Source organism: Calonectris borealis, chromosome 3 (assembly GCF_964195595.1).
Source record: "Calonectris borealis chromosome 3, bCalBor7.hap1.2, whole genome shotgun sequence".
NCBI lineage: Eukaryota > Metazoa > Chordata > Aves > Procellariiformes > Procellariidae > Calonectris > Calonectris borealis.
This window is the reverse complement of record NC_134314.1, coordinates 103,727,889-103,751,348: the sequence shown is the minus strand read 5'-3', so window position 1 is coordinate 103,751,348 and position 23,460 is coordinate 103,727,889. Positions and strand designations below refer to the sequence as shown.

Here is a 23,460-nt window from a genome sequence, read left to right as displayed (position 1 = left end):
TCCAGGCTCCACACTTCCAGCACGTGGCACAGAACATACCTGTGCTTTTTATTTACTTGAGCAGGTTTAAACACTGATCAAAATAAACACCTCAAAATGCATTTGTTTACAAAAATGTGGCTTTAAATTCACTAACATGGGTTGAAAAATAGCTCGTGCCTGATCAAAGAAAATGGAATAGGATCTCTCACTGCAGTACCAGATACCAGAAAGATTTTAAAGACAAACCAGAGCTAAGGGATTATTTTAAAAGCAGCTCCATTTTGTTATTAAATTACCGTTCTATACTGAAAACACATAATGTAATAACGTCACCAGTGGGCCATCTATTAATTGTGGTCCTTATCTCTTAAACAAACACGCTCTTATCATAGGATAGATTCTCTAGCAAAAGTCCTACAAACTCGAAGATGTATCAGATGATCACCTAGGATTTTTCTCCTTGCATTTACCTCACCAGTTGGAAAATCCTGTTACAGGTAGTGACAGACAACCAGGAACGAGACAAGTTGGTCACCTGATCCTAGCATGAGTACTTGGGACTGCAAGAAAACCTTAGCAGGGGCTGGCACATGGCTGGGTGCCGCACTCAGGGCACAATTGCAGTGATGAGGCAGAAGTAGGCATGCAACTCCCCCTGCCCTCCTCAGCTGTGCCGGCTGTCAAGGCTACCAGGATTAAAAGATCTACTTAACACAGGTTTATTCTTGTCACTTTTCAGATTACACCACCCAGACTCTCGCTCGTCTCCCTCTGTCGTTACAAAAAGAGATTACATTTGGCTAATATGTATGAAAAATGCGATTATTGCTTATCCTTGTACCTGTGCAATATGAATTATCTTCAGTTTGCAATTATTCCTCCTTTCAAACCATTATTCTAAGGAACTTACAGCTCGTATATTCTATGACTTGCAATAATAGTGTACTTAAAAGACAAACGGTGCAGCTTTAAATAATGCAAATGCTTAGAAAGCAGCATATTTCAAACTCAAATTTTTCAATACTTTTAGTTGGTTGGTAACAGAGAGGAAAGTCCACTTTCTTAGAGCAAACTAAATACTGGCCAATAAATGACAAATGGTGAAATATTAACCTAGAAAATATATCTGGCAGGTTTTACTAGAGAACACAGTTTACAATATGAAATGCCCCTCAGCATCACAGAGAAATTGCCAGGCACCAATTATGTACTAAGCAACTTAGTAATAGTTAGGAAGACAAACTCAACTAATTTTGGTTTAAAAGAAAATATCTCTATAAATTATTTCTTTCTGGAGGCCAGAAGATACATATAGTTCAGCCTGCACTGGAATATTCAATAATTTAATTTCTATTTTATAAAGGGAAGGGCAAAATCTGCGTTACTTTACCCAATCTTAGGACTGTTTTACGTCAGATGAAACAAAACATTCACTGAAGTTAAAAGAAATTTTAGTGAGACAAACAAGAAAGAAGCTAGAGAGAGACTATCAGTTATAACAACAAAACACTCAGAAATGTTCAGTGGTATAAATGGAAAGACTTCAGGAAAAGAAGTGGCAGGTGTTTGAGGGCAGGGAAGAAGGGACAGGACTCTTTCTAGCTGGGAGAGAGATCGCGTTTTAAAGTTGAGCAAGCTTTCTTACTTGGGGCTTTTAACCTGACAGTAGCTTACAAATAATCCTGCAGCAATAAGGAAGGGAAGGTAGTGAGCCAAGAAATCAGTTTTGACGACGATTCTGTAGTTGATTTAATTTTGTAGGACTTGGCAAGTCACTTAAGAAACTAAAGAGTTATCAAAACATAAAACAAGCTCTTAAAAGTTTCTTTATTTGTATTAATAGTTACTATTATTACTCAGTTTCAGATTTTTAACCATTTTTGCCACTGCTATTTTCCATTATGCCGTGTTTGGATGAGGAAAACTTGCTAGTTGGTTAAATTCATTATAAACATGTTTTCAGCCAGTTTCTTTTTCTAAGCATTGTAATGGAACAAGAATGAATGTCTTTACTTGATTGTGCTGTTTATTACAGCTCCCTTTTCCCCACATCTCTTACGTACACACAGCCCCTCATTCAAATCCGTAAAATGATCTAGAGACGCTTGGCAATGTGCACCTGAGAGACAGGTGAGACAAAACACCTGCTACGGTCAACTCAATTTCTCAACTGCAACAGTCTTTAACGTCACCTAAAAATAAAATGCCGAATATTTAAGTTTCTAACAAACGCTAACATGCACAGCACACACACTGCCATAAGAAGGGCCCATTTCTCCTATTCTCTGAATAAATTCCATTAAAACTAACCATAACCTGTTTGAATTCAACTATGGGTCTGCAGATTATGCATGCAAACTCTACATATATTCTATATACTTCTGCTTTTTGGCACTTTCACTCATCAAGTAGACAAGTAGTAATCACACTTTCTAAATAATTAGTAATATTGATTTGGTTCTTCTGCATATTTCTAAGGTCAATTCATCAAAATGTACTACCATCAGAGTTATCACTTCTCATGATAGCACGACAGCCACAAAAAATAACTTATACTCAAGATTAACAGAATTGCTTCCAGTTCTTCAGAAACGAAGTTATCTACTTTTAGAATCCTCTTCAGAAACTCCTAAAATAATTTTAGCAAGGCCCTGATGACAGTATTTTATTTTATAAGGTTTCCGATTGTATAAAGCGTAACAAACAGTGTATTGAACAACAAGCTCAGATGTACAGACATCTGCGGAAGAACTGATCACAGTCACACCAGTGCCAATACAGACAATGTGGCTTGATGGGGGACCAGGGGAGGGGAAAGAAAAGACATAAAAGACAGTCATTGGTTATAGAGGCATAGTTATTACTTAATGCACTCTGCTTTCAAGACAAATCTTTAAATTGAATGAATCTAAATAACAGAGGGTTCTAAAGAATAAGAAATTGGGTTTGAAACAGCATTGTGAAGGTATCCAGCAGCACCATAACAAAGTCGTTTCTTTAGGGGACAGTTGTAGCTTCAAAGGAAAGATTTGCCTAGGGCAGAAGCTCAGCACAGAATCTGCAACCTTGACTTTTAATTAGGTAAATTTTGAAAGCAAAAATCTTTGCTATTCCAAAAATAAGTTTTCTGCTTTAAGGTACATGAACTGATAAAATAATTGATCATTCTTGGTTGGTGATAACAGTAGCTAAAATATTTAGATATTAGCCTGTTTTCAATGTGGTACCTCTGGTAACGCTAACAAGAGCTTTGCTGCCCAATTAGCAGCACCTCAGAGTCCACAACATTTGCAGGACAAAAGTCACCTTTATAATTAGATTAAACCTCTATTTTCAGAAACCTACTCACAGGTAGACTCTTCCCATATAAACACATAAAATACCTGCAAATAGTTAACCTTTGACACCACGAAGTATGCAAACACAGCAGCAGCAGAATTCAAGAAACCTCGCTTCCTCAAGCAAAATGTAGGTCTTCTTGTGTCTATTAAAATAGTCAGATTTATACCACAGCCTTTGCATGAGAGCAGAAGCAGAAGGATGGGAGGCGAGGCACAGGTCATTCTTCTGTGAATTTTCACAGTATTTTAAGGAATTTCATAATGCTAAGATCTCTAACTCTCTCAGATTCAGCAGATAAGGGTCAACACACCAAAAATTATTCAGGTGACAAGGAAGGTGGAAAGGCAAGCAGAGAGGGAAAGATGGCACACTGGGAATAAACTAGGCTAAAATTAAATGTCTAATCATTCTGCCTAGCCTAAAATAGTTCGAAAAACTCAGAGTTTCAGGTAGCAACAAGCATTCTGTCTGTGAAAATGAAGCCAATTCAAAACACTTCAAGAGGCTTCAAAAGAAGAACAAAGACTGACATTACTCTAAGGAAAGGCACTGAACCTTTCAGCATTTCATGGAGTGCAGGTTAACAGCTGGTTTTCTCGAGGCAGCACTGTAGCAGGCAGACACCACTCTGGGCTTCAAGCAGCAGTGGGAGAAAAAGTCTGCAAACCAACCACCACCATTTTTAAGTCAGTGTGTTTAAGCCAGTCTTGCACAGGAATAGGCAAGACAACAGTAAAAATGCCAGTGGCTCATTACTATCCACACACCCATTTTCTCCTGAAACCAAAGCAGCTACCTCAGGGTTAGAATAGAAAGAGAGTATTTTCAGGCAAAACTCTGCGTGATGCTCAATCAGTTACAGACTTGTGCCCAAAAGCATGGCATCTTCAACGCTGGCCCTGAAAAATCAGAATCGATTTTCAAAAATTTTCACGAGGTCATCTGCTTGGCTCCAGCGAGGATACTTACACATCTATTTGGATTTCTCCATGATGTGAGCTTTAGGGGATATGCGAGCAGAGAAGGAGGCAAAGAACAGTGATGGTGAGGAAGGAAGTGAGATGGTGCTTTAAACCAAAGGCAGGGGCATCACCTCCAGCACACAGATACATGTGCACACTTTTGCTTCATATTCACATGCATTTTGTGTATGCATTATAAAATCAAATAAAACATGCTCTGAACATTTGGGCTTAGAGTAGCTAAGTTCACAATTTTTATGAACACTTAAAAATATATGAAAAAAGACAGCATACTCAGAATACGATTAAGTTCGTAATAAGGAGAATCTGGAAGCAGGTACGCAGAGTACAAAGACACCTGAAAGAATACTGCTCCCTTTTTCATACGATAATTAAACATTAACTCTGACCCCTATGATATTGTTTACACGTGAGCATACCAGCTGTATACATGGGCCTGTTACTCCTCGCGCACATCTCCAACACTAGGATCTTGTATTTTTGTCATCACCAGAACCCTGATTCTTCCCAACTCTGCCTCAAAGATCTGGACACCTTCAGCTCACACCTGGGACGCTTACTAGAGCTGTGCTCAGGGAGATCTAGGAGATCTGATAACACCAAGGACTCCAAAAGCTTCATTCTGATCAAGCGTCTTCTCCAGTCACTGTTCATTATTCTTATACAAGAACGAAGATACTGAAAAGGTCTTTCTTGGTTCATTTCCAACACTTCTGCAGCCTCACATTGTCAGACTAATTCACAAAGTCCATGACTACTGCATCCATTTAGTGGCTACTAATTTAGTTAAGTGCCTACTAATCCAACAGATAGGTGCTCTTTCCAACCTGTCTCTCTGATACGTATACAGAGTGGAACACAGGCTAAATTCTGTACTTACAGCTGAGGAAAGAAGATACAATGAATATGAAGTCAGAGCTGAGAAAACCTTGTGTGCTATAAAAAAAACCATAATACCCAATACATATAGCCGTCTGAGGAGAAGTTAGCAACTTATGCACATAATTACAACAAAAAAGGCAAAGAAAACCAAAAATCAGTCCAACAAGAAAAAGAAACCGAGAAATACAGCCCTTAAGAGACCAGCTACAGGTTTTCTGATGCACATTACAAATGCATAAATTGACCATGCATCAGTACATCATGCATAAACCAGGGACTACATAAGGAACTATCAAAAGGCACAAGGGAATTGGCACAGCAAAAAGGAAATGAGCCTTTACAGTCTGCATTAGCCACTGTCACATTGCTGAATAATACATCATCTTAAAAGTATTTGGTAAGATGATAACTAATCAGCATTATCAAAACAATGCAGCAATTCTTCTGGTCTCTTAATTAGGCTTGCAAAAAATCCATATGGTCCTTTACTGTTTACAGAGGGGTATTACCCTGGGATTTTGGAAGATATTATTTGCATGAGGCAAAAATAAGCTTGGCTTCATTGCTGAATCTCTGTCTTGGCGGGGAATTTCAATTCCAAATTCTCAGGGAAGGAGAACAGTCATGTGTGTCCTGCCCCCATTTCAAGTGACAGTTCAAAAGCAGGAATTTCTACCTTTCTATATTTCAAATATCCACCAGATTATTCAACTGAAAACACATCAACTCGTCCTTACCCCAATATTGTAACCATGACTTTATTTTTGAAAAACAGGCCTCATCCTATTGAATGCCACCAAACATGTACCTTATCCTTTAGCTCAAATATATTTTGCATGACCTTACATGAATTGCTTAGATAAAAGCCTTTTTTCTTCTACTTTTGTTATTTTAAAGTGCAGATGCATTTGAGTCATTTTCCCCTTTTGTTTCATATCCTTAAGATCCACAGCTTCAAAGACAAAATGTCAGCATGCAGTCGATTTATGACTGAACTCTTGAAGAGACACTGAAGAATTACCTTGTCAATCACCCCAAGGACTCTGAAGGCCTTCAGTTCCTCGGCAGGGCTCCTTAGGTTCCAAGAGGGCCTTGAACTTAGTGATCCTGGAGGCTAATGGAAGATATCAAAGATTATACATCAATCAGGGTGGTACTTGAAGGAAGACTGCCTGCTGAAGCAAATGCCAGGCCGAAGGAAACTAAATTTATCATAAATCAGAGAGAGTGAAGATGAAAGGAGAAGTTTTCTGTTTGTCCTTAGTCGGGGGGGGGAAGGGGGGAGGGAACTTGCAAGTAAATAAAAATCGAGATAACATTGAGAACAAAAATTTTAAAAGAAAAAATACTTAATTTTTATACTTTCTGTGTTTAATGGAACCTGGCAATCGATTACTCAATTCTTACCCCTTCACAATAATCAATCAAAGCCTTACAGGTATTCTGGATACAAAATAATTCAGAGATCACTGAGGAGGAGAAAGCAAATTAGAGGCTTTTTAAGTCTGAAGAACATAAAATACAGAATTATAAACAGGGTTCTCCGGTGAGCTTTATGAAATCCTTTTAATAACAAGGTGCACAATAGAAACGATTCCTAAAACTGCCTCAGAAAAAGGTAGCTAGCCACGTATCATCAATCTAGAAATTAACACTATAGCAAGAGAATTGGCAGGTGCTAACTATTCAAGTAGTTAATACGCATGGATTTTTGTCCGTGCTGTGTTTTGTAGTTTCTCAGGGCAAACTCAAAGCTTGCACGTCAAAGGAGGGAACAACGTTTCAACTGGAAGTCTTCTGGGACAAAGATCAACCTCTTAAGCATCACATACACCTCTGGCACATTAACAAACATTTTCAGAAGTTTCTAGTTGCCAACTGAGATAATTCATTAGATCCTCCTCCAAAAATTCAACATGCAGCTTCTAGTAGAACCACAGACCTGGATCTCTTCCTCACAAATAAGGTAACTTCATTTGTAGAGTTGTTGAATGCCAAACTCTTTTTAAGCATAACCTGGCCTCCCCAAGTACGCTTCCATTGCACAAAGGTAAAGGAAGAGGAAGGTGAAACTCCCTGATTTTTAGGCTTCTAAGAGGCAACAGCCGTTTATCTAATTTGTCAGCATCCTGAGGCAATATTTAATAAATATGTCACAAAGGAAAACTGCTGGTAAGCAATTATGCTGATGAAATGTTTAAGTATCAGGAAAAATCACAAAATTTTCCCTTATGATCAGAAACTCCCAGAAAAACTGAAGATCCTGAACTTCCTCCCTGTGTTTCCCCTCCACCATCTTCACTGTGCTATCCTCAAAGACCAGGGCACCTCCCCAAAGCCCTCCCCAAAACTGGCTCCCCTTCATGTTGTCAGTCAACCACCTTCTCTCCTTCCAAATTCTTTCCCAAAAATCAACTCTTGTTTTAGCATTGCCTGCAAAATTAAGTAGAAAGGTTCAAAAACACATGTTCAAAAAGCATGGAGAAAAGTGTGCTTTTCTTTTGTGTTCACCTACTGGGCTCTACGTTAAAAAGAATTTATTATTTATCTTCATTTATCTATCTGGGTCTTATAATTATTTTGTCATGTAAGCACTGCTGAGCAAGAGTGCCAACAGCAGTTAAGAGAAAACAGCCCAGATTTTACAAATCACTAAAGGTTTTAGTATAAAGAAGAAAGAAAACTCTACACGAAGCTTTTCTCCAAATCTAATTTAGGTTCCACATTACAGTGAGCTGTTGGAAGGTTGAGGGAGTTCTTTTGTTGGGTTGTATTTTAGGAGCGTGCAATTTTTCTGCAATAATGAAATATTTGCTTTGAAACAAAGAGTTGTGCTAACACAGAGTTTATTCATGACAAGATTTCAAAAGCATTCTAAGGAATACATTTAATGAAAGAGAATATTTTCAAATCCTCTAGACTACTATAAAAGATTTCCACTTCTATCTGCATGCTATTACATTTTATAACCATTCCTCCATAATCAAGCTTTTAAAATTTTCTCTTATGCATAACATTTCAACCATGTATTAAGTTCATACATCTCTGCAGAAGTTAATAGTTGTCTAATAATGCTATAGTATCAGACTTCTGCACCCATCATGTCTGAAGAGCCCAAAAAAAACAGGACATATTTTTGGATCCTTCTCTAAAATATCACCAATGGTGGCACAGTCAGTAATACTGTGTACACACACTGTTTTCCATATACACATTCTACAATCACTTCTTACCTTAAAATGATTAACAATCACATCCACATCTCCACAGCTCCCACCAGCTTCTCCATTTTTACCAGTTTCAGGTTATTTTTTGCTCTTTACAGTACTTTGGTTTCACTGTTGCAAAGTCTAATAGTGGAGCCCAGTGATGAGGAGGCATGACATTCTGTTGTGAAGCAAGCCGGAAGCAAACTCTAAATACCCAATTCCCAGAACTACAGCAATTAAGCACTCTATGAAGCTGCCTGCTCCTCTGAATAGAGTGAAAATGCAAGCTCACATCTAGCCAGCGATAAGAAAAATAACTAAAAAACAGTGCTCTCATCAAAAATAGAGGAAGAAAAAAAAATACAGGAAGGAGAATAACAAAAACTCAAAGGCTTCATTTGCCTTGAGAAATAAGGCATTTATATTCTAAAGAAAGTGGCAGGCTACCTCTGCCTGCAGAAGGCCTTCAGCAGCCTGTCCAAATGCTCAGCATGCTGCTCAGGTATCCCAGGACCTTCTCTCCTGTGGCTAGGCCCTATATGTTTTGAAACTATTTCCAGACTACACTGAGCTGCACAGCTGGAGTTAAGCGAGTTGGGATCGGTGTCACCAGTTCCTTTCCCACCATCACCTTTTGGCTGGCATATGCTAATTTCAAGTGGAAAAGGATGACATTGATTGTGATGCTGGCCTCTGCAAAGACCCAGCAGCTTGTGGCCACCACTTGCCTTCAGAAGGCTCTAGCTTTGCAAGCTACACAATGAAATATGTCTTGCCTCAGCTTTGGCATCACTGCCAGCAGTTATAAGAGCAGGGGGAGAAAGAGAAGTCCACCGCCAGCCAAGCAGAGGAAGAGCCTCTCGTGTTAGCCTCATTTAAGGCAACAGCACTATCCCAGTAACACAAACACCATTTGATGGGAAATGATTCTACTGCTGATGCTGCCACCTTTGACAGCAGTCACCACAGAACCTCAGGATAAAAAAAGAGCACTTTCCCGAACACCAGTGCAGAGCTGCACATCAAAATGCGATCTCCCCTCACCATTCAGAGGTCTGTGTCTGATGACTTCAGTAACCATCCCCCTGTAGCATGGCCAGACCCTCAACTGCAACAAGGAGATGCCTTGTTTTGAAGCAGATACTGCTGGCCTGAGGTGCAAGGCTCCACACCACAGGTGTGAAAGAGCTTCCAGCTCTCCTGGCCTGGCAGAACACCCTGGCCTCTTCCTCACTCGGCACCACGGGAAAACAAGGTTGCATCTCTGCACGCATCTGAACGCAGACAGAGCTATGGTGTGCTTCAGAAGGTCCTCAGTGATCACCAATTTGGGACTGCATGTTCCCTGAAGCTGGGACACATCTGGGGTCATGCACATCTGGAATCAGCAGCAGACAGGAATGCAGAATGTGATCTTAGAAGCCTTGAGACCCAATTTCTTATTTTATGTTAAATTTACATCTCACAGAACTACAGCAGTGTATTTTCTTTACACTTCATGTAATTTTCATGCACATTTAACAAGAATTTTAGGGAGTAAGATATCCTATGAAAACTGCAAAGACTGAAGAAGACTGCTTTTCCTGTTTGGGCATCAGGCTTGCATGTAACTCTTGTTACTATATTGCTTTGAAAATCAAAAATAATTGACATTTTAAAAGACAACAGCTTTTATAACAGTGCAAAGAGACACAATTCTGAATATAAAAATTTGGGCATAAGTAGAACCAGAAATAATTTCAAAGAGTGAAAAAAAGATGCATTATAAAAACATCAACATAGTTAAAACGGACCCACAGCCTGCACGTGTAGCTCTGCTGGGCCTCACATCTGACAGCTATGTAAGACTGCAGCTTTCTGACGGTCAATCCAGTGTGATTCAAGGCTGTTGCTGCAGCTCCCACTCAGGCTTGGAGGTGGCTCCCCAGAGCTGCTACTTATAAAGGGGCAGAGGAGAAAAAACAGCTTGAGAATCTGCAAAGTGGCCTGCTGCTGCCGTCACACAGCATTCTTGAGCATTTGTTGTCAAGAAGACCCTTCAGGCTGCCGTGCTGTGCCAGAAGAGGAAGAGAATGACAGCGTTTGCTGCACCTTGTTTTTCCAGAAGGTCTGCATGCCTGTTTACAACCTCCAGAAGCTGTCTCCACATCTCCCACTCCTACAGGTCACAGCAAGGCTTTTCTCAATGTTTACAAGACCCTGTCAAGTGAGTTCCCGGTTCATGGTCCGTCACAGTTGTGTCAGTTCCTTGTGCTTCTTTTCAGCCTTAAGAAATCTTCTATCCATCCTTAAGCCCGTAACCTTTTTTTAACAGTGCCAAGGGTTCTCCAAACACTTCCTCTTGTGCTCCTCTCTTCATCACTCAGACTTGCCAGCAGGGTGGTTGCTAAGGATGCTATCCTTGAGGGCTACACTGTTGGCTTTTTTTGTTGAGAGCAAGAAAAGAAACAAACTACTATTGTTCTTTGTTTGGTTTCCATGGCATCAAAGATAATTTTTGCTTCTCAGCTCTGAAATGCCAGGCCTTCGCCTCTAGGGAAATCTGGTCTTCGAAGAGACAAGGGCCTGGCATTCTGGGCCGCAGAAGAATAGCTCACTTCCCTCTGCCCCAGGTCCCCAGAGAAAAGCTGCCATGCTTTACCATCACGTGGTGTTCAGATGGCAAATGGGTGGCTTGGGGTGCGTTCAGCAGGCATAGTCTTTTTAGACTGCTGCACAGGGTTCAGCACGCAGTTGGCAGCCCGAGCTTTTGGGAGATACGAGAGGCTGAGGAGTGCAGGACAATAATTGAACCTGCACTTCTGAGCTTACGTCTTCCCTTACTGGACATTTCTCTGGCCAGGTGGATAAGAAAGTAGAAAAATGTAATGTCGAAGAAGGCTAGGTGAGCCTAGTTTTGATGCTTATCACTGTGGTTGTTCCTTGTAAGGGCACAATAGGAAACACAAAGCTATCTACACCAGACATGGGTGACAAAGCAGTTCTGCCTTGTAACATCAGGTCATGAACAAGAACACTTTGCCTTAAATGCCGATGCTTGCTCACGAGTCAGACCTCTTCCTCCAAAGTGCAAACAGTCTCAACGCCCCCGCTGCCCAATAAGTTCCCTGCACTGAACCATGCTTCCCATAACCAAAATGGACTCTGCCCAGGTGTAGAGGCACAGGTACTGCTAGGGTAGTATTTGTCCACCATTTTCTTGCAAACCAATTTCAGTTAAATGGTTCAGACTGTGCAGGGCTAACAGGTGTAACAGCACTTGGCCATACTTCTCGGAAAGGCTTCCTAAGCGTACTAACGCAGTGATTCTTCCCAAAGACTTCAGTGTCCCTCCAGCACAGAAGTCATGAGAGACCTCTTTACAGATTCATGTGAGCAAAGAAGGCACTGTACAGTGTTATTTAAACATCTGCTTTTATATCCTGTCCAAGCACCAGCATTTGAACAAGGGATGGTATCAGTCAGCATGACCTACAGCAGTAGTGGGAGGTGCTAGCGGTAACAGACCAGCCTTGCCCCAGCATGACCAAAGGCACGTAAATAGCAGTTAGAGAAACATCAAACTGGTGTGAAGTGATGGTGCAAGGGGGCATACACATTAACCTTGTACATTATAGACTTAATTTCTTTAGGAGAAGGACGCAAAATATCTGCATGTTTCCACTAGTATCTCCCAAGAATCACACTGTATACAGATGCAGGTCATTTCAGTACACTTATCACTGTCTGCATGGGGTGGAATAATTCACGCAAATTCCAATATAAACTATCTTGGGCAGTAAAAAGGATAAGCAGTAACTAAGGTGCAAGAATTCAGGTTTGCTCAGCAACCAACGTGCAAGAAGAATCACATTCCTCACTTTCCTTAAGACACTAAGCCAAAGCACAGAGCATGCAAATTCTTAGCGGAATCCTACCACTACCCTTACAATAACTTTGGGAGATAAGTCCTTCTCCCGATTAACTTTCAGCTATCAACCTGGAGACAAGCTGTTCCTCATCACAACCATCATGACCCATCAGCACCATCTGCCCTTAATGCCAGCAAATTCCAAAGCTCTAAGATAAAAGTCAAGTTTATGCATTATGAAAAGCAAATAAAACATATCAAAATACACATACAGACTTAGGTAAAACGAAGCAAATCGTGGAAACATGGCTTTTTTTGTAAAAAGGAGAATAAGCCAGGTGTAACATTTTGCTTGTGCAAAGTCATATTTGCCCTAACTTGTCAATTTTGAGTTTCAACACAGAAGGAGAATGGTATTCTATTCTCACTACTTTTTTTTTCCTTGTCTTATCCCAATTAATCCTGCTTTCCTTTGGATCTGCAAAGGAGGCATGTGACTTATTCAGTACAGCATAAAAGAGGAAATACTTTACCTCTCAAGTTCACATACAAAAATGCAACCTATTTCTCCCTCCTTCCCAACCACAATTAGTTTTTAAACTTACAAAAAGGCAAAAATAGGTTGTTAATGTTTTTTTTCTTGTTCTGCAGTTTCCAAACACACTGAGGTTTTCATTCAACATAAATTCTTCCCCATTTTCAGGGGTGTTTGACCCAAAGAAAGACTACCTAGTAGGAGTTCATATCAGTCCAAAATACTAAATTGTTCAAAGTACAATTCATAGCAGCAGCAAGACTCCAAATCTCACAAAATATATCCCATTTGGAACATCCTCGAAATTGTTACTTGTGGGCTCTCAACATAAAAAAAAGCTACCCTTCAAAATCAGTGGTTTTGCTTTTTTAATTTACTTATTGGGCAGTCAGATTTTATAAGGCTTCCTATTTTTGCAGCAGTGGTCTCCTTAAAGCGTTTTTAGATCTGTGCAAAATAAGCAGCAATAATCTTCTGCCCCTTTTGTCCTCACTTGATACAAATGTAGAGAGATAGGAAGTTGATAACTTTTGTATTCTACAATAGGGCGGTCCTTGACAATCACACACAGTTTAGCATGACTGCAATAAAAGTCTAAAGTAAGAACAGAAAGTCCCAAAGGAATTGGTTGGGGAAGGGCAAAGTAGAAATTTATTGATGGTGCCTTGGAATAAGCTTTGTTTCTCTTTTGTACAAGTACAGGTAAGGGTGTTTCTGCTTAAGAAGGCGGGAATTACTACAGAAGCTCCTTAAAAATCAAGAAGCAGCTGATCACTCAAGCTCATCCAAGAGAGACATCTGAAGGGACCAGGAAGAACCTTTGCTCAATTAAGTACGTACTTTGTGGGAAATTCATCTCTCATCCTCCCGCCATGTGCTTGACTCACTTCTGATACACCATTATATGCTAGGCTAAAGAAACCAACAGCCTTTCTGCTCCCTACAGGACCAAGCAACATTCTCATGGGAAAGTCAAAAGAAATATTACATTCCGGTGGGTTTTTTTGCTTTACCTTTAAATTCTTTAGCATGATTAAAAATATTTACATCATTAACTGCCAAGTAGAAGGAAAGCATGCAAACGAACAGGCCTGGATTAAATCAAGCACTCCTTGTAAGGCTATGAAATGCAACCAACAAGAATCAGAAAAGAACAGCAACTTAACAGAAACGTAACATCAAAATACTCCTCAGGCCTCCTGAAAGAGAGAAATTCTAGACAGTTTTTGAACCTCAGCTCGAATATGTTTTGCTAAAAGACAGGACAATTCAATTATACCAAATTCTGGCTCAGAAAAAAGAAATTAAAGCTTACCATAGAAACAGATGCATCTTCAGAGGACTTGTGGTAGAGACTGGAAATTTTTTCTGCACGCATAAGGTATTCTGCAGTCTTCCTTTTCACTGCTTCTCGACGAGTTGGACTTGATTCACCTCAATGGAGAAAAAGGAAGTTATTTTTTCTATAGAGAGAGAGGTACTAAGTAATCAAAGCACATGACTCCTTTGATTCTACCTTTTTTATTTCCTTTGGGTTATTCATAATCGAACCTACAGATATGTATCTTATAAAAAGCAAGTACTATGATATCAGAGTTCTACAAAAATAACAATTTAAGCCTTGCTATAGACTAAGGTAAATAAAAAGTCTTACCTCATTTTTCTGTGATCTGGTATACGTCCCTATGGTAACATAAGTGAGAACTGAAACAAACAACTGATCTGAACGTTGTACCCCAAAAAAAACTCAGTTAGGGAAGACATGATAAGACATTTACAACAAAACAATAAACTTGTTTTTTCCTCATGTTTCTAATATGGGCTTTCCTAAGGATAAAAGAAAGTCAGAAATGCTATCAATAGCCAGAAGGCACCATGAGAGACACCAAGAACTCTTGCTCACAGCTTTCCAATGCTACCTGCTCCTTGCCTGCTGGCTTGGGGTGACACAGGAAGAAATGAAGAAGCACTTGCACCAACTACTTCACTTTGTGCTACATCTAATCTATCCAAGCACTTGGAAGAGGTGAGAATACTGTAATACCACACAAATTCTGTATTCACTCTAAAACTTACAGTTTATGTAAGTTTTCATGTTTATATCATGACCAGTATATTGTTATAATAAATTCAATTTGTGATGACAACACCCAACCATTCAACCACCAAGCAAAGATAAAAAGATTGTGAGCCACAATTGTTATAACAGAGAATTGAGATTACTATGCTGAAAAATAGTTACAGACAACTGTCCCAGAAGAAGCCAGAGCAATAGCAGAGACTTCACATGGCCCTGACAGTCTCTTCCAGCCATAAATGAGGCCACCCAAGACTTGCAGAAACACAGCCTTGGCTGTGACAGGCTTCTGCACCAACAGGTGCAGGCAGCACCTCTTGCAAACCGATGCTCAAACAGGGCAAGGAACTGCAAGGATATCTTGCTACTCAACATGAAAGACAAGGCAAGGAACAGGAGAGGTAATAAATTAAACACGCAAATACACAAACCCTAACAAAGAGCAGATAACAGAGACAATAACAAAGACTAGAACTCATAAGACACTGATCAATGGGCCATGAAAGGAACCTCTGAGTGTGACCTTCAAGAAGTTCAACCAGCAACTTGGTAACCGATAAGAAAAAAAAAGAGGATTATTGTGGGTTATTAAGAATGAGTCTCATAAAAAAGAGAAAACTTATTATGGGATGCCTAAGGGAGAACTTACTCTGTAAACGCTTGCATGCAAAACATACTGTGGCAGGTTTTCAGGGGGGATTGTGACAATATGTAAGACATTGTGAGATGTTTAGGGGCAGGATTAAAGGTGAGGAAAGGGAGAGGTCAAGGTGGAGGGGAGTCACAAGCATGAGAAAACAGAGGTGGGAATTACATGGGCTGATGGTGCGTAACAGGCCGCTGGTCAATACACCTGTCTGACTGAGCCCTGTACCTGACCACCACCGTCTGTCTTACCTTCTCATTAAACACTACCCCTCACTGCTTTCTGCATTAGTGTGCTCATTATTCTCTGTGCATAAGATACGCCAACGATCTTCAAGCCAGATAAGCAGACAAGTCAGACAAAATGTCTGAGAGCTGGATCATGGAGCTGGGAGACAGCTACCAGAGAGACCTGAACAGCAGGTCTTTCCCTGACCAGCGATAGTTCAAAAGAGGTTGGTCTGTTCACGCTGTCTGTGGTTATCTAGGTGTCTCTAAGGGCAGTATCCTTCTGCCTGTGTCAATCTGCGTGTGGTCAACCATGTCCATACAGAGTACGTGCGTGCACATGGAAGCCCCTCTCAGAAATTTGCACTCAGCTTCACTACTGGCAGGACCCGAAGAAGGGGCAAGCTGCAGCCACGTCTCTCCAGCAGCTGAGGGCAGGAGGAATCGCACTGATCCTTCAGTCAGCCGATCTGGCTAGCTTTAACAGACTCCTTCATAAAGGACAAGGAACAGGCTGTCTGACTGCTTAATTTTCCCAAAACACTTTCAAGATGGCAGATAGTAATGAAAACCTAAGTACAAGGTCTCTTCAGAAAGTTCGTGGAGAGTTCCTCTGCTGTAGGCTCTCAGACCTGCTGTTTTCCCCCTGCCCCATGCAAGAGGGAATGAATCATTGCTCTTGCTTTTAACAATCCTTAAACTCAGAGAGTGAAGAAGGCAGAGGCTCTTTTCCACTTTATGTTACCATGATCTACTACTAGTCATTTTGACCCTGTTAAAATAAAGATTCCCCCTCCCTTTCGTATCATGACTACAAACCACCTAAACACACAGAACCGTCACACAGACTCCATCAAGAATAAATAGAAGAGACTCACACAGAACCATCACACAGACTTCATCAAGAATAAGTAGAAGAGACTTATGATCTACTCCAAGCTCTGCTGTAAGTGATCTATTGTAAATCTTATTATTCACCTCACAGCAGGAGGGAAAAGTGATTGTCACCTCCTTGGACGGAGACACACAGCCCTGCTCTGCAAACACCTTGGATTACACTTGGTTTGGGAAGAAGCTGGACAGTCAGAAATTCAGTGCGCTTTCAGCATACAATATTATGGATATGTAACAATTTCTCAGTAATTTCTCTCATTCCAAAGACAGAGGGGACTTTGTACCAGGTCCAGCACCTCTAATATCAGCCTCCACTTGGTAAGACTCATCTGGGGAAATTCCCCTAGATGAGACTGCCAGTCTTACTCCCATCTAGGATGAAAAAAAAAAAAACAACATTCAATTGTTTGCACTTGGATTTGGCTTTATCAGAAGATAATAGATACACAGTATTTTATAAATGTGTGTTGCAATTTCTTACAATACAACCTAACGCTCTTGCTTTCATCTCTACATTTAATCTTATGGCACCATAAAACTTTCTTGTGCCGATCCACTGGTGATCACCCACATTCTCTTCGACACACGAAGTGGTAGTCGCTCAGGGAAAACAAGTCATCTGCACAGCAACAATAAACTCTTCAGCCAGCGTTTTCTTCAAGCAGACTGGTAGAAAACTGCTAGGTTAGTATCTAAGGCTATCATAAAAGTCAAGCTTACTGCTTAGTTGTTAGCGATGTGTATTTAGTTGGGATGTTTATTGCCTTTTTTCAAAGCTTCAGTAATTTTACAGTAATTAACGCAAACAAGCTAGGATGTCCCCTTAGAGCTGTCTTTGTTCTCCCTACTTTCACAAGACATTAATTTCAGTTTTCCTTCTACTTTTCCTTCCTGAGTAATTTGTTAAATAACATTTGCAAACTGTTCACTCATTAAAATCTTCAACCATAAAAAAGGGTGTGGATTCACAAAGTAACATTTACTCAACAAGTTCTTGCATCTTATTTGTGAATAAGATCATTAATAGTTCAGTCTCTGAATACTGTAACAGGTGGATGTTTCAGAATTGGATTTATGGAAGTAGGATTTTGGCTTTTTATTCTTTAAATTAGTTTGACCAAGAAAAATGTAAAAAGCTACATTCCAATACAAATTCCCATTTAAACAGCCAATATCTCACAAAAATCTGTAAAGAAACACAGGATATGAAGAAAAAAAAAAAAGAAAAAAGAAAATGTTACTTAAAAAGCCTTAAACACAGGGTGACGAGTAATATTAAAGACCCCATAAACTAAAAATAATCTTTAGCATTTATGCCAAATTTCAGGTCATAGAACTTTTCACTTAAAACCTAATAAATCAGTAAAACACAGTACTAGAACAAATCCTTATATTTGACAGATGTTAAAGCTGTAATGCAGACTTCATGGTTTTTTTTTTAAAGGCAATATTGCATTTTGTTATGGGATAGTGTTTTTAGTTATAGAAAATGTGTACTCTTAAAAGAATCCGCTAATTTATTCCTAGTTAAGACCTTTTGATTTAAACACTGTGTGAACATACTGAGCTCCTATTTCCATTCTGTGGTTAGCCCACAATAATCTAAATAGGTATCTCTCTTTAATTACAATTTATAACTTGAAAGGCATTTTTCTTTAAATGGCAGCAAACAGGAAATGTTTAAACTGTGTCAAAGCCTTTGATGAATCTTTACAACTGCTCATAAAAGATCATCCTGCTTAAAATAATATTGATTTTTCATTTATTTTCCTAGATACTAGAAGATTTATGTTTCATCTGATCAGGATCAAAGCTTCTCCCCCCTCCTGATCACTGGGATTAAATAAGCAATGTCATTTTACATGTTTAAAAACTACACCACTAAAGCGGTGTAGATATAAAAGTGTAGCAAGGCTGATCATAGAGACCTTAGAATAAAAACCCCTCAAGATTCCCCATCTTTCTCCCTCTCTCTCCCTCTGCATTTGCTACGGAGCAGCTGTGCCTCACACAGATTCACATGAATGAAAATATTAAGGCGAGAAACCACCCACTTAGTTTATTTTCCATATGACTTTCCTGTAATTATTTTGTAAACTGTTCACACAACAATATATAAAAACATCTGCAAAAACAGGTAATTAATGTGTCAAGCCAAACTAATGCATTTTTTATGGTGTCCATGCTTCGTCAACTGTAATTATAACTCTTTTTAAGCAAATGATGATGTGTTTGTTGCAATGTGCAAGTGGTTATTTTAGATGCTCTGTTTACTATTACTGCAAACAGAATATAAAAACTCTACAGCTACTTTGTTGCACATATAAGCCTTCATCTACACAAGCACAACCAGGCTACTCCCTCATTTTCCAAAGGCTTTGCCTATTTCAAAGAAATAAAAATATCTTAAAACAAAAATTGGCTTTGGAAAGGCTGACCAGGCCTCCCGCTGACCAAAGTAACAGTAGCCAGGACATTAGGACAGCAGCCAATGATTTAAAATTTGTTCTTTAATTTTTATTTCTAAGGACGGCTCAGCTACAATGTATTTACAAAAACAGACGTTCCTAACAACATTCAAATGATCTTGAAGGTTTGATAGAGGAAAACCACAAATAATCAGAACAATTGTGCCATTGAGTTCATCTGTGACTTGCGTGCTTGTTTTCCCATAGTCCACGGATTTGAATGAAGAATACAGAGAAGCAGCATTTGCACAGAATACATAGTAGTAGCATCTGGGAAAATAGCAATATTTTTGCTTGTCTTCTACTCAAACAAGCCTTCTACTCACACCTCATAGCGCCTCAGAAGAGTACATACCTTTGAAAGATTAGCTAACTCAATGTTGAAGCGTTGAGTGTTCAGCTCAGTTAACTGTTTATTCAGGCATCAGATCTTCTGTAGTTCTATTGTATAAGAAAATGACTTATGTTCAGGTATTAATAGCAAAAAGCTATTGAAAGGGGGTCATACCCAATAAACTCAAACAAAAAAAAAAAAACTGGGTCGTAAGGACCATGAAAAAAATCTGTCCTTTTCTGCAAAATAATGTGGGGTACTAAACAGAACATGTCTCAGATGCACAGAAGTGCTCTCAAACTTGCTCTGGTCCTTAACTATTCTCCTCCACAGATCTAGGATGAAGTCACATGGAAGATGTGTCTTACTGGATGGTAACAAACAAAGATAGCTCTAGTCACCATTTGCCACTAACATAGACAATATCCCACATTCAGTAAATCACAATATATAGCACGCACCCAGGAATTCTAGATACTCCTTCCTTCCTTTGTGTCTGACCACCTCCAAATCATCCCCTACTGGGCATTACAGATTTTCCTCAGGAAGAGCCAATCTGTCAGGACAACATCAGTGCACTCCCTAACTAACCAGCTGCTTGACCAGGATGTGGACATTTCCACAGAAAAGGTAAGGCTAAAAAGTTAGCACTACCTGTCCCAATCTCTGTAACCTCCATATTCCAAATCTTCCTGCTTTTCTCTCAGATTTACTAAAAATATATGTGGGCTGCCTTTATTTAAGAAGATATCAGAGGAGATTTGCTCCAGGAAGGAACGTCCTCTTGCAGCACAGGCTACAAGGAACTTGTGGGAGACTGCCTGTTGTGCTAACCCCAAACTCCATGTTCTTAACAATTTAAACAGTAAAACTTTCTCTAAATACTGAAATCTTCAATGAAACATTTATAATTGCCAAATCTAACAGCTATAATACCATTTTTTATTTTTAAAAGTTTCTTTATCTTCTTCACAGTCTTCCTGCACATATCACCCAGCTGGATTGCTGAATTTTTCAAAGAATTGCTCTCTATAAAAATGCAAGGGAGTAAGCCTTAAAAGATTTATTTCTTCTCACAATGAAAAGAGGTTTAGCAGCACCTTCCTTATTAGTGGGTAGCCCAGCTGTTATTTTTGCCTAATTGGTTCAAGAGGACCTCTGTTCTTCTTAGGGCAAACACTTCTTACATCATGTGAAGCAGACTCCTTTGTCCATATTAGCCAAACAAAAGCTCAGGCACACCATAAGTGACAATGCGACTCATAATCCAGCACAGGTTTGTGACCACTTTGGACACAGTTTTATAACCCCAAAATTTATTTCAGGAAGGGGAAAAGCTGCTGATTTTCGAACAAGTCTCCTCCAACTTTCACAGGAGAGTGGGTAACCTTTAATTTTCAAACAATTACTTAAGTGAAATGTGGCAGGTGCTGGGCTAGATGGACACTTCAGCATCAAGGAAGGATACTATAGATTTTAGCAGCAGGTGGCAGTTTGGAACTGTGAAATAAGCCCGTTAGCTCATCGTCTCTAGTACGCTATATATTACATTAATGATGAGTTCCTCTGAGGTGGTGGCCAAATTCTGCAGCTGAAAAAAAAAACTGTAAATATTAAAAAATAAGACCAAGGTTAAGCCCATTACGGTAAAACAGTTTGAAGTAATCTTTTCTACTTTTTTTTTTTTTTAACATTTTGAGAGAGTCAAAATTTATTAAGATGCACTACATTTATCATTATTCTTTCTTGCTTTTTGAAGATTCAGGACAGTACTGTACTCTAGCAACCAAGAAGAAAAGCCACTTAAAAGTTAAACCTCTCATGCTGAAGCACAAATGCGTGACAGTGAGTGAACACCTAGGAATTCTTCCAACTTTCCGTGTTCTCGTAACTATTATGTCTGTATTTTATACATCATCTTCATTGCAGGTTGCTCGAGACACTTACAGATCTACACTTCCTGTGAAGTTACCAATTCTGCATCCTGAAGAAAACCTAAGGTTACACACCAGTGGTAAATGTCTAGGTAAACACCTCTCTGGAGAAAAAATGTTGGCATATGTGCCAAAGTTAAGATCACATAGAAGAATGGTGTGGGTGAAATGTGTTTGAGTGACCAGTAAAGTAGGAGTCAGTAACACTCAAGATAAAAAGAAACGTAACTTTCCAGAAACACTAATCGATTCTGTTTATAGAGAAACTCTCATGTTAAATCCACAAGGTGGTGGTAGCTTTTCATGTGCATGTGTGACTATCTGGAAAAAACTAAAATCAATGGTCACACAGCACACGCCATTTCAGGGAGGAAAAGCTTAACTTCCATCTGCTAAAACTTGTAGTCTTCAACTGCGAGGTATTTCACCAAAGTAAGACTTCTCAATGTGAGAAACACTCTTGAACTCTTTCCTGTAAAACTACATAAGAATAAAGGAAAAAAAGAAACAACCCTGTGAGTGTTGCAAGACAGAAGGACAAGCAGTGGCATCCTAGCACAGATGAGGAAACAAAATGGTGACAGCAGCAGCAGGTCCTCCAACACAAGCAGCACAGGAACATGAGGAGAGCACTGACAGTCAGAGCAAGGAAAGAAGTTACACAGGCCACCACCACAGAAGAGAGGAAAAGACTTTCCAAGTTCTCTGCACTCTTTCTTCTTAACTAAAAGGACAAGTCCAAATTAGAATTAGCAACCACAAACATTCCTTGCTTCAGAGCAGAGGGAACCCAGGCACACAGACACCTACCCCATCAAGCAAGAACAAGTTACTGCAGTTTGAAGGATAAAGTATTGCAGAAAGAAAAAAGACAAATGAAAAAACAATTATGAGATTCATCAATCCCAATGGTCTAATAGTACTCATTCTATGTATTAAATATAATTCCTACGTACTTTTATATAGTACTGTGGGAAATGGTATCATTCCATAAGCAATCACTAAAATTTCTAAAACAGAAGAGTCAGCGGCAGGCCCTGTAGAGATCAAACCTATACTAGTCCTTCTACGCAGCTCTGAAGCTAGAGAGGCTATTTTAAGATACTGGAAGGGAAAAGAGGGAAAGAGGACAGGAAAAGAGAAAAGGAGCATGTGAAAAGAGAGAAGGTGTATATGCAAGAACTGTTTGGAGCACTGACTATCATGCAGCACCATGCCCTTAAACATATCTACGCAATTTTTTCTATTCCAGCTAGTAGTTTGCCTCAATTCACCCACACTGCCCAAGGCATTTAATTCTGCAGCCAGAGACTTCAGTTTTCTCACCTAAGGACAGAAGCAGCACTGTAACCTAGATCAGTCTGTTCTGTCTGCACTGTATGCTGGAAGAAGCGTGGCAACCCTACTAGGTCTTCTGATGGGAGGTAGAAACCCCACGCAGCAACAGTCAAAAGAAGATTAATGCACTTAGCTGCAGCTAAGTGCTGGCTAACAACAGCTGAGATAAAAGGCTGTGCAGGCAGGAAGAGATGCCTGTCAAAGAGGCTGGGCATGAGCAGCAACCTGGCAAGGAGCTGCTATAAGGACAGACTTAGAAATCTTGGAAAGGTCAGACCAACACCAAGCCAATGCAGCTAGCTGTGCCCCCCAGAAGAGGGAAGAAAGAACAGATTTTTAAGGCCCACCTCATCACATATTTATGATTTTTTAAAAGCCACATGCTAAGCAACCACATCCAGAGTCATCTCTGCATCATGCCTTACATGTTGGCTTACAGGTATTGCTACAATTCACCTTTACATGTATTGTAAGTCTCTAAGCTGTGCAGCAGGTGCTAAACCCCAGACCTTTATCAGCCTCTTGGTGCAAAGAAGTCTTGCAGTTTAAGTGGAACTTTGCCTATGTATTCCTTTACATAGCTGAATCTGGCCGTATTTATACATTAACCAATTTCACCATACTTTACTGGCAGATACTGTATTTTACCGCTTTGCCACAATGAAGTGTCTAAACCCAGTACTTTTGCATATGGAAGGATATCACCCAGGGTGATCCATCCAGCATCTACTGCACAGTGATGGATATAGCACTCATGGA

General features: G+C 39.7%; 1 protein-coding gene across 14 annotated transcripts in view; it reads right to left on the bottom strand.

Annotated features, from left to right (window-relative positions):
- RPS6KC1 (ribosomal protein S6 kinase C1) overlaps nucleotides 1-23,460 on the bottom strand; it is a 90,673-nt gene that overhangs the window by 36,915 nt on the left and 30,298 nt on the right. For 12 of the 14 annotated variants that reach the window (XM_075147055.1, XM_075147057.1, XM_075147063.1 and 9 more), the window contains 2 exons: nucleotides 14,099-14,217; nucleotides 6,211-6,303 (listed from right to left, as the gene is read on the bottom strand). In XM_075147055.1, the coding sequence (XP_075003156.1) occupies nucleotides 6,211-6,303; nucleotides 14,099-14,217 (212 nt within the window). The remainder of the gene's footprint in view (nucleotides 1-6,210; nucleotides 6,304-14,098; nucleotides 14,218-23,460) is intronic. The other 2 variants (XM_075147061.1, XM_075147066.1) reach the window with 1 other exon arrangement.